Genomic DNA, 10,864 nt, shown 5'->3' on the forward strand with positions numbered 1-10,864 from the left:
TTCGAGTTACACGTTCACGTTAGACAAACTGTGTAACGTGAGCCTAGTTACTTGAGTGAGCAGTTCCAGCAGCTCTTGATGTAATTCTCTAAATCCACGGAGCATCGTTTGAGTTTGTTGGAGCTGGAACTTTTGAGTCGCAGACAGATGCAGCGGGTTTATTGGTGGTACGCCAATACTTGAGTCCCGCGTCTTGATGCGAGTTAAAGTGAGATCTTGTTGAGTCTGCTCTGTCATTATAGCATCTAGTGATGGAGCAAGTGGAGTCGGCGTTTCCTCTGTAGCTTCGGACACTGTAATACTCGGACGAGCAAAATTAGCGTCTGCATCTTTAAATTGGTCATCCAGAACCTCTTCAAAGTCGTGTGGTTTCTTTTGGTGTGAGTCAGTCATGTCTACTTACTTGGTGAGTACCTATTTGATTTCCTACTTTACCTACTGCTGACTTGTTCACACTAGCTGTTGATAACGTAGAGTACAGACTTGGTGATGCCTCTTACTGAGGCTGATTGACTCCCACTGAGGTTCGGCTGAGCTCGACTTTGCGATGTGTTTCGATGATTTGAGGAAACGCTGAGTCTTTAGTGTCGGTGTATACATTTGAGTACGTCTAAATGTAAACATTAGACCGAACGCTTGGTGATACTCTATGACCTTGTCCTTTATTAGGCCCGTCAGAAATGTTGACCGCACGTACCTGGGTGTCACTTCTTAATTAACGAAATTTCACTGATCAAAATTCACTGTGTAATTTTTCCACCAATTTCCCAAATCCGGCTTGAAGGACCAAATGTTTGAGATGGAGACGAAGATGCAGTGCCGATGTGGGATCGGTGGGGAAAATAAAAAACACGAGAAACTTATGGGGAATGCACTTAGTTTATTATAAATAATTGAGGCGTGGCCTCACGTCTTTTGAAGGAATTTTATACAGGTGATTTTCTTAGTTTCAATACGCGTCATACCGGTGATGTACTCAAAAAGTTACATAATTTAATTACGCGTGGTTGAGAATTGAGTTTCACTTGAATTTGGAATCGAATAAGGAGCACTTGTGCGTCCGTTAATCGTCTACGTTGAACTTGAACTGAAACGTCCGTTGAATGGACACATCTTATCGCATGGCAGGTTTCTCATCCCTCTATAGGATGTTTTGGAAAACTATTTGAATTAGCAACTCAAGGTTTTGGAAAGTTCGAGAAATCTTCGACGGAGTATTGGGTGAATTTTCTCTCTCTTTTAAATACATTGTAATCAACGTTCTTTGAAAAATATATTTCGTTTGCATTATTTTGAAAATAATAATAATAATAATATGCTGTGTTTGATAATATTTTATTTCTTTAAAATTAAATATTTAAACAATGTCTAGCAAAGTCGTGCAAGGAAAATGCTTCGGTTCCCAACTTCGGGCATTGGCCTCATCCACAGAATATGACGAGCAAAGCCCAAATAGTGCGACGTCAACATCGAACCACCCGCACACGGGCATTGACCGCAAATGCATTTCCAACACTTGTCAAAATTAAAAATCAGTCTTGTCCTAGCATAGCGAACCATCACACCATGGGGCGAAATCTTTGGAACTTCAGATACCTGATCCCGGAATCAGTCATTACTTTTGCCCGGCGTTTATCTTTCGTTCCAAGTATCGGGAGAATAATCACAAATACGCACATCTTCGTAGTGATTATTCCCGCGGTTAGTTTTTGAACCGAATGATCTCGTGCGGTACTGTTTGACGGGTTGCAAAATTACGCGTTACGGTTGCAGTGCACGATCGAGAGAGAGGACTCACTTAGAAATAAACTAATGCGAAATATTACAAAAAGAAAAATTAAGAGAACAGTAATAAAAATCTAAAACAAGTGCTCTGAGAGGAGTGTGTCAGCAGCTGCAAAAGTGAGCAACCCAAATCAAGCTATTTTGGTAATTCCGGGTTGATTCATTCTTATCTCACTCTTATTTCGCGAATATCTTGTAGGAATACCAAATTTAACTTGCTCTGTTACTGTTCAGTCACATAAATAATCATTATTGTTAAACTTATAATGATATTTCTCTAAAATCCATTCAGTATCATACAGTTCTGCGAGAGTTTATTTGAGTATTAATCCTCAATCCCTTCAATGAAACAGATGTGCCTAGCACTTTAAAGGTAAGGAGTCACGCTAAACAAAAATAATTATTTTATTGCGCGGCTTTGAAAATTGAAACTGATATTTAAATACAAAATACCATCTCAATTTTCCATATCCAACAAATAATAATAATAATTGTGATTATCAATATTTTTAAAATCTCTAATATTAAGTACCACCCACCATACAATAATAATTTCAGAATAAATGATTCATATACGTCAAGAAATTATGTATTATATAATTATTTCATTTTCCACACAGGTAGGCACATTTCCCACGCCACCCACTCTCCACCTCGCCGCCCCTCTGGCTGCATTGTTGAACGACGTGACCCTTACCACCCACTTTCTGTCGAACAAAAAACATTTTTTTGGGGACCCTCACCCCAAAGCATCCGGTATGTTTCACGGTGTCTGAAAAAAAATTGAGCGGAAAATACTCAGTGATTATTGTTAAATATCGTAGGGGATAATGATCAAATAGTTAAGATTAAACAGAAGAAAAAAGGATTTCTAACAAGTCTATTCCTCCATTCGTGGGACTTCAGTGAATTGAGGGAGACAGGTGATAAACTGGTTCTGGTCATTTGTGAGGCTAGTGCCATGGCTAGAAAGATTTTCAACATCAACATTTATACAGTTGTTTCGGATAATGCAGCAGCGATGGTGCATATGGGATGATTGGTGGATATGTGGCATGTCACTTCTAACTCACATAGTGGGAACTTATTACTCAAGTCCCTGGTCAGCCCAGATTTCGCCGATCCTCTCAATCAATTGTTGCGTGAGTTCAGGACCTCGAAAGCAGAGCGAGAGCTGAAGAAACGAGGAGGTACGAGGATTATGTTGGCATGCGAAACACGATGGTGTACATTTAGGGACACTTTTCGGTGCTGTCTTAAAAATCTCAATATCATGCGTCAGCTAGTGCAGGAAAGCATTGTTGTACTCAAGGAGGACAATCGGAAATTACTCGAGGAAAGCACACCGGCAGCTCAATTGCAGGACGCAATAATACTTTTCGATCCCCTCTGTCAACTCATAAATTCGTGTCAAGCAGCTGATCGAAACATCGCTGATGCTGTGGAATCTTGGCTGAAGTTGAATATTTCTTCATCTGATGATAAAGTTGATGAGATGGTAAACAAACGTCTAGAGAAAGTGTTGCAACCCATTGCTTTAACTGCAAACTTTCTCCATCCTGTCTATCAAAGGAAACAATTCACTCATCTAGAGTCGTTGAAGGCAACAGTTGATGGATTTTTAGACGAAGAAATGGCTCGAAGAGATCTGCAACAGTGGGAAGGCCTCAGGGAATATAAAGAGAGAACAGGAATATTCCAGACTATATTTGACAAGCAAATAACGTCCCCAAAAGCATTTTGGTGTTTGGCAGAAGGATATTATCCTACTTTGAGCCAATTTGCTCAAAGATTGCTTAATATTCCAAGCTCATCTGCTCAAATAGAGAGATTATTCTCTAATTGGGCGTTCATCGATTCCGATTTGAGGAATAGATTGAGCATCGATCATTCTATGAAGCTAGTGTCCATCTATTATGCTCTGAAAATGCAAGATTTCAGTGAGGATGAAAAAATTTCTGAAAAAATTAGTCAAGGGATGCAATGAAAATTAAAGTTGAAAATAATAATTGCCCAAACTAGAAATATTTCTTTATTGACATTAATAAACTGGATAAACCATTATTAAGTAATATTCTACCAATACTTATTTATGCTATGACTAATTACCTGCTTCTACCCGTTGATATCTTCTATGATAATAATCGTTAACTGAAAACAATTATAGTTTCAATAAATCTAATCTTTGATGAAATTCCTACATTGGAAAATTTCTATCGAGAACAATGCAACACGCTTTAAATTATCAAATGGAAAAACAACAAATTTAAGCTTTTTGGCATTGTTTAACGTTTCACGGCCTTGTAAATATTCCAAGGTATAAGGAAGAGCTGGAATGTAGAACAAAAATTTTAAAAAGTCATAATAATAATAAAGTACATCATTAGAGACCAGGCAAATTGTAGCAGTTGAGTATTACTCTTGTTCGTCAAGACCATGATCATGGATGAGTGATGAGAGACTTCCTATCCTGCTACGTCAGAACAGCTCGTCGATCTTCAGGTGATGATGGATATCCACGAGTTTTTGGTGAGTGCTTGGTGACAGATTGTTTGAAGGAACTGCCGAAAAATCAATTTTAAGGGTTGTTACTGGTAGTCGCAGGATTTTCTGGACGAATCTAGTCAAGTCAGGGTATTTATCCCCAGCCAAGTTCCAGAAGAGCTCCTACTTGACAATTTTCTTCCTGAACAAATTTTGAAATGATGCTTGCCTTTTTTTGTAGGCTGTGTACCCATTCAAACCATCAATCGATAGAGCTTGTACCAGGAAATCGGTCAGATTCTGCATTCTTACTGAATTCTGAGAAAAGCACTGACCACGATATTGGTGATGAAAGAAATTGGATGCTAGCATGAGTGAGGAAAACATATCTTTGTCAAAATCAATCTTCCCCTCGTGAGTGTCTTCACATATTTTCTCAAATTCATGCTACGCCTCGACAGTATCTGCCAGAGTCGTTTGTTTATTCTCACATTTATCCTCCAAGTTCTTCAATGATGTCAATAAATCAAGCTCCTGTTGAACGTCTTGTTCGAATTCTACATCAAAAATACGATTAGCAATGTCTTTGTTCAGCTCGATTTTGCCTGCACCTGCTAGCAATTTCACTGCTGCTACATCTTGGAGGTAATAAGAGACCAATTTATGTCTTTCCTGCCATGCATAAACAGAGCCTCTTGATGAGAAAGTGTAACGTTTAGGTAACTCGCCCACCGATTTCATTTGACATTCATGCGTGAGGTCGTTTAAGCATGCAGTTAGATTTTTCTTCTCTACTTTTTCAGCTGCAAACTTTATCAATGCTTTTTGATCAATGAAATACCAAATATTTGGGTCCTTCTCCACTTTTAGCTCCATCATTTGGTCCTCCAAGACAACAGCATAGAGATGCATTCCATATTTGTCTTCAACTTGGCTGCATACATTACAAATAACCTCTGCTTCAAGTGATTCGGGTAGCTGCATAACAGTCCGCTCAACATTCCATGTGCCAGCATAGAGTCTCGTGCCTTCACAGGCTTGAATCACTGCCATTAATTTTTTGGTTTCCGTCTCTCCAACAACAAGCTCTGATTTGCTTAACAACAATATCCCATCTGCAGATGACACTTCCTGTTTTTTAGCTTCTACTGTCTTCGAAACTTTGTTGAGATAGACTGTCTTTATCTCGTCCAGGGTAGGGAGTTGGTAAGCTGGCCTTACAGCATCAATAAAATCTTTCAAAAAAGGGGACTCAACAATTTTGAGATCGATGTTTGCTGCACACAACAGTGTGACCAGCTTGACATTACACTCTTCTTGGTTCTCAGCAGTTGTTGTGTGAACGAAACCGGTGATTTTGCGTTTACGCGGTCGTGGGGTGGCTGAGATCTGCAATGATTTTGGTGGAGGAGGACCTGCGATTCCAGGAGGAAACTTGGGGGGGGGGGGAGCGTTCTAATGACAATCAAAAAAGATATAATTAATTTTTGATTTTCATTGCATCCACGAATCTTTCGATTTCATCAGAGATACATATGTATCATTTACCTGCTCGTTGGTAGATGAATCTCAGTCTTAAAGACGAATCTCTCCACCGCTTTCTACGGGATCTCGACACTCAGCTCTGGAAGTCCCAGAGGTTATGTCACTATAAATTACTTCTCTCTCTTTAGTGCATCTAAGTGATCTCGTAAGCAAAAATAAATGATTTTGGGGGATTGTAGTTTCCAATTTCCATTCATTTACCTGTGTTTCTTGAATCTCTCCTGGTGTGCGCTAGAAAACGTCTTGAGGCAAACTAAACACTTATACTAAAGTCAGCATAAGTTTTGAAGTCCAATTTTTTTGACGGTTGGGTGGCGGAAAAAATATCCCGTAAAAAACACTCGGACAAAATATCCTGGAAAAAATATCCCCCGACAAATAATCCCGGAACAAATATCCCCCGCCCCCGCCCCCGGTTATGGATGTCATCCTCGTTACTTTTCTTTCTTCGGCCCTCGCAAACCCCCGTCCCCTTTTTTTGTGCTAACCCAGAGGGGTTCTGCGAATGACCAACAGCGGGGGTGCAGCTTCCCTGGCAGTGTCCAGGTACAGTACAGTACAAAACATAAATGATTGATTTATATAATAAAAAATGGGACTGTGGTGGATAATTTTATAAAAATAACTTGTGCAACTGATTTTCACGAAAAAAAAACAGATAAAAGGTTTTAATTATTTTTGTCGGATTCCTGCGGCAAAATCTTTCAGGAAACGACCGATCGACAAACCTGCTGACAAAATACATTGAATGTAAATGTCCGGATAAAATCGAATGGTTCAATTTCATGGGAAATCGAACCCAGGCTCTTATAGCACAAGGCGCGTACTTAGCCATTGACCTGTCGACTGTTTTATTCGAAATGTTTGTGTTGTGATTCGCACAAAGGGGCAATGTACCTTTTTGTATATATTCTCACCTTTTCAGTTGAATGGTAACATTAACGAAATATTTCGACTTGAGACAATGCGATCCTTTCAGTCCATTTCAACAATTTAGCGCGTGTGGTTGTATAAAATGGACACCATGCTATCAAATAAGAAAGGGGTTAAGCTGTGCCATACTGTGCCTGGAGAGAAGTATTTAAAAAAACGTGTAAATACTAATTACACAACTGGGAGGTGTGACAAGGCCAGTCGTGCAATTATGATAAGTGTAATTGATTTATTTAAATAATAATAGAATTAACCCTAGAACGTTGCACTTACTTGTCTTACCCTAGAACGTTGCACTGGGGTACAACCGTACCCCACGCGTTAAACCACAATTTTCACAGGTAAAAATTAAAATTCGAAAATGTTGTTATACATCATTTTCTTCGTTTTTCAATAACGAATACGGCTGTGTAAATGGAATTGCGGAATTTATAAAAAAAATCATACAGAATTTAACTTGAACGAAAAAAAAAGTAAAAAAATGCGATTTTGACTTTTTTGACTAGAGTTACCGTAACTTGAGAATTTTCAACCGACTTCGGAAAAATTTAATGTTTCTTAAAGTTAAATAAATTATCCAGAAACGGTATAAAATGGAATTTTGATTTGTGGAAAAAAATGCAATTATTTGGAAGAATGAAAGTTGAAAAAATCGGGTTTGGAGAAAATCAGAAAAAGAGGTGGGAATTAAACTTCAAAATTTATTTATCGTCGGTTATACATCAGAATTGAGTTATTATTGGTATATAATGTAAATTTATGCAAAAGTTCGGAAAAAAGTGTATCAATTGTGGAATGCGTGTGATTAGTGAAGAGTGAATGACCGAGTGCTTTGTTATTTTGGATATTTGCGCACGTGTAAAAGAACAATGTGACTCTAGTGGACATTAAGGTTTATTTAGACGCTAAGATTTTAATGTGATTTATGTGTTTGTTTAACCCTTCCGCTACGAGCGGTGACTATAGTCACCCAACACCTGACGCTCGCTATGTACGAACGTATCAGGGGCGATTGCAGTTGTTCGGCAAATGCACACTTTTGGCGCGGCGGCTCACTCAGCGAGAGAAGCGCGTCGGAGAATGCGTCCGTAGCGAAAGGGTTAATATAAGTGTTGGAAATCCGGCTAGCCTTCCCTTCCCTCGCGCTCGACAACCTATGACCGCTCGACCTCTGGCCCAAAACAACCCGCTGTTGCCAGGGGAATTTTTGGTATTTTTACCTAATTGGGGCGCCACTTTCCGGAAACATCAACCTCGGAAACGCGCCCTTTCACGAATCGGAAGAGTCACATGCCATCGATCTGGATTGTTCTCGGCCGTGACCGCTCCCAAACTCGCTCTCTCGTCGTTTGGACATCGATCAGATAACATGCGTATCAGTGTGCTCTAGTTTTACTCTACCTTGGATTCTCACCGTTAAATATATCTCTTGGTTTCTCACTATTAGACTCATTGTAAAACTCACCAGTTAAATTCAGTGACCGCTCATGAATCTTGTACCTGAATCAGACTACATTTTATAATAAATTGACTTAAGTTCGACTCAAACCCGGTTGTGATTTTGTGCTACGTATTTCCCCGCCCCCCCCTCATTCTCTCCTCACCCTTTCTCGCCATATTTCACCATCACCAGCTCTCCTCAGCCACTGCTCTTACACATCCCAGATCTCTCACCGTACAATAAGGAATGCGAGGGAAAGGAGACGTGTGTGTCGAGCATGTCAGGTTTATGACAGTCATGTTCCGAGTTTTAAGGATTTTTGTCTAGCATAATGGTGGGTTTTGTCCGGCCATATGGGGTCATTCTTAGGCCTTGCATTGTCGAGGACTCAGGGAGAAACCCAATGATAAAAGAAAAAGAGAAAAAACAGTGCATTTTCGCGTCTTGAACAGTGGTATGAGTTTAGTTGTGACTTGACCGGTTACGCGTGAGGATACTCTTCTCATACTCCTAATATAATTTTGACTGTGTTTTACTTTATAATATACGGTTATCTTCATAAAATAAACTAATCATATTCTTTTAATACACTGATCCTACACAATCGTGCATCATACATTCATTACACTTAATTTGTCGGTGCTCCTCAGAAACTGGAACCTTGCACGAAACGCACCGAATTCGCTTTTTCCTGTCCATCGATCTTGGACAGAAATTACAGCGAACAAGTTTCCCGGGAATTTTTTCCGTCTTGACATTATCCGGCGCACCAAGAATTTGGTTGGTGGACTTTGGTTGATGGTTAATGAATCATTGGTGACACGCAACGCTGCTCTTACAGCATTTGCTGGACGCAAATTGTACGTGCCTGCCATTTTTTTTGAAAACTGAAAATTAGGAAATACACTAATAACCACCAAAAATGAAAAAAAAATTGGAAATACAAAAATAAAAATCACCGTACATGAAAAAAATATTTTTGACTCAAAAATTACATTACATTTGTTGCATACATAGTTAAAAACTATTTCATAATACTTGTTTAATCTATGAATACCATCATATCCTTGGTGGTATGGTGGTTGCAATAAATTTAAGGGAATATTTATGAAATAAATAATAACACGATATTTTGATTGGGAAAAAACCTTTCGGCATAAAAAACCCAAGTTTATTAAATTGTTTATAAAGATAAGTGCGAATGACGTCACAAATCCGACTGTATTCTGATTTATGCGCCAACACACACACACACACACACACACGCATACACGCACACTAGTTTCTGTTTTGGAATTAATCCGCGGTTATTTTGAATGATTTTCATAGTTTGTTATACATTGATCAGTTGTTAGTGTTGATTGTTTGGGATACACAATTAACTTTCACCGTTCGTGAATTATTTATGTGGCTAGCCAAGAGGCTAAGGGCCACTGATCTCGAGATCGCGTTGTTTTATTTATGGATGTTTCATAGTTTAAATATTTCGTGATTTCTCCGATATAATACTCGGGATCACTTGTTTGATCAAGTTTATTGTCTTTGCGAGACAGATTGTTAGTTCAAAAGGTGGACATAAACCCCGATCGATATGATTGCACAGTGCACGCTTTCACAAGGTTTTTCCAACTGACGGTTGGTTCTTCATAAAAAAAGCCTTCCGTCGCAAGCGTCTTTTTAGGTCCCGCATCGCAATCGGCGACAGCGACCGGTCCACCGGTGCGACGACGGGGGGGGGGGGGCTCTGTTTGTACTTTCTCAATTGTACCAATGAACAACTGTACAGAGAATATTCAAACGGTGAGAGCACCACTGTGCAGGGATTCAACTGTCGAGACAAAAATGTGGCTGTACATGTCGACCCAGCGCTACATGTACAGCTTGCCTTTTTGTCTCGACAGTTGAATCCCTGCACAGTGGTGCTCTCACCGTTTGAAAATTCTCTGTACAGTTGTTCATTGGTACAGTTGAGAAAGTACAAACGGAGCCCCCCCCCCGACGACGGGCCCACAGTAAGTGCTGCCACCGTAAGTGGCAGCAGTTGAAATGCCCCTATGTGTCGGTAAAGACGAGGCCATTACCGTACAATACTCACTATTACCTACGTAGTAAAATAGCTGCTAATTGAAAACGGTGAGCACGAAACATAAACGGGAACGTTGCACCGGGGTACAAATGAACCCTACACGCTTTTCTAAAATTGCCCACACGAAGGCCAAACGCAAACTACTTGCCATTCCCTACTCCCTTTATGATCTTCAAATTGAATTATGGGTAGGGTCTCCGGTCGATAAATGCAGGATTCTCGTTTCCACACAGCCTTAAATATGTCGTGGGGTATATTTGTACCCCAGTGCAACGTTCTAGGGTTTTAATGTAGTATCGAACATTTCCGAGTAATCCAGATGTTGGGGAGTTTCCCAACGTCTTCATATTGTTCTTTTTGGAAATAGTCCAGGCACTAGGGCCTAACTATTATTACCGTACTAAAGGAATAGGATAAGAGCTAGAGCTAAATCTTGAGAGTAGTTTTATTCGTATATTACGGTACAATCCAAACATCCTCACTAAATGATGCCTGTACCATTAGCTGATCCACTCCGCCACGTTTGGGGAATTTCCCAGCCGGGGAAAATGGCGAAGAGAGCCCGACAACGGTGGTGGGAGCAATCAGGG

General features: G+C 39.8%; 1 protein-coding gene across 1 annotated transcript; it reads right to left on the minus strand.

Moving 5' to 3' along the window:
* Nucleotides 1-3,899: 3,899 nt before the first annotated feature.
* LOC135167981 (uncharacterized) lies at nt 3,900-6,073 on the minus strand. Its single transcript, XM_064131747.1, has 3 exons — nt 6,016-6,073; nt 5,818-5,893; nt 3,900-5,724 (listed from the first exon to the last, which is right to left on the minus strand). The coding sequence occupies exon 3, from the start codon at nt 5,320-5,322 to the stop codon at nt 4,717-4,719; it is 606 nt and encodes a 201-aa protein (XP_063987817.1). The 5' UTR covers nt 5,323-5,724; nt 5,818-5,893; nt 6,016-6,073; the 3' UTR covers nt 3,900-4,716.
* Nucleotides 6,074-10,864: the final 4,791 nt, after the last annotated feature.

Source organism: Diachasmimorpha longicaudata, chromosome 12, assembly GCF_034640455.1.
Source record: "Diachasmimorpha longicaudata isolate KC_UGA_2023 chromosome 12, iyDiaLong2, whole genome shotgun sequence".
In the NCBI taxonomy this organism is placed as follows: domain Eukaryota; kingdom Metazoa; phylum Arthropoda; class Insecta; order Hymenoptera; family Braconidae; genus Diachasmimorpha; species Diachasmimorpha longicaudata.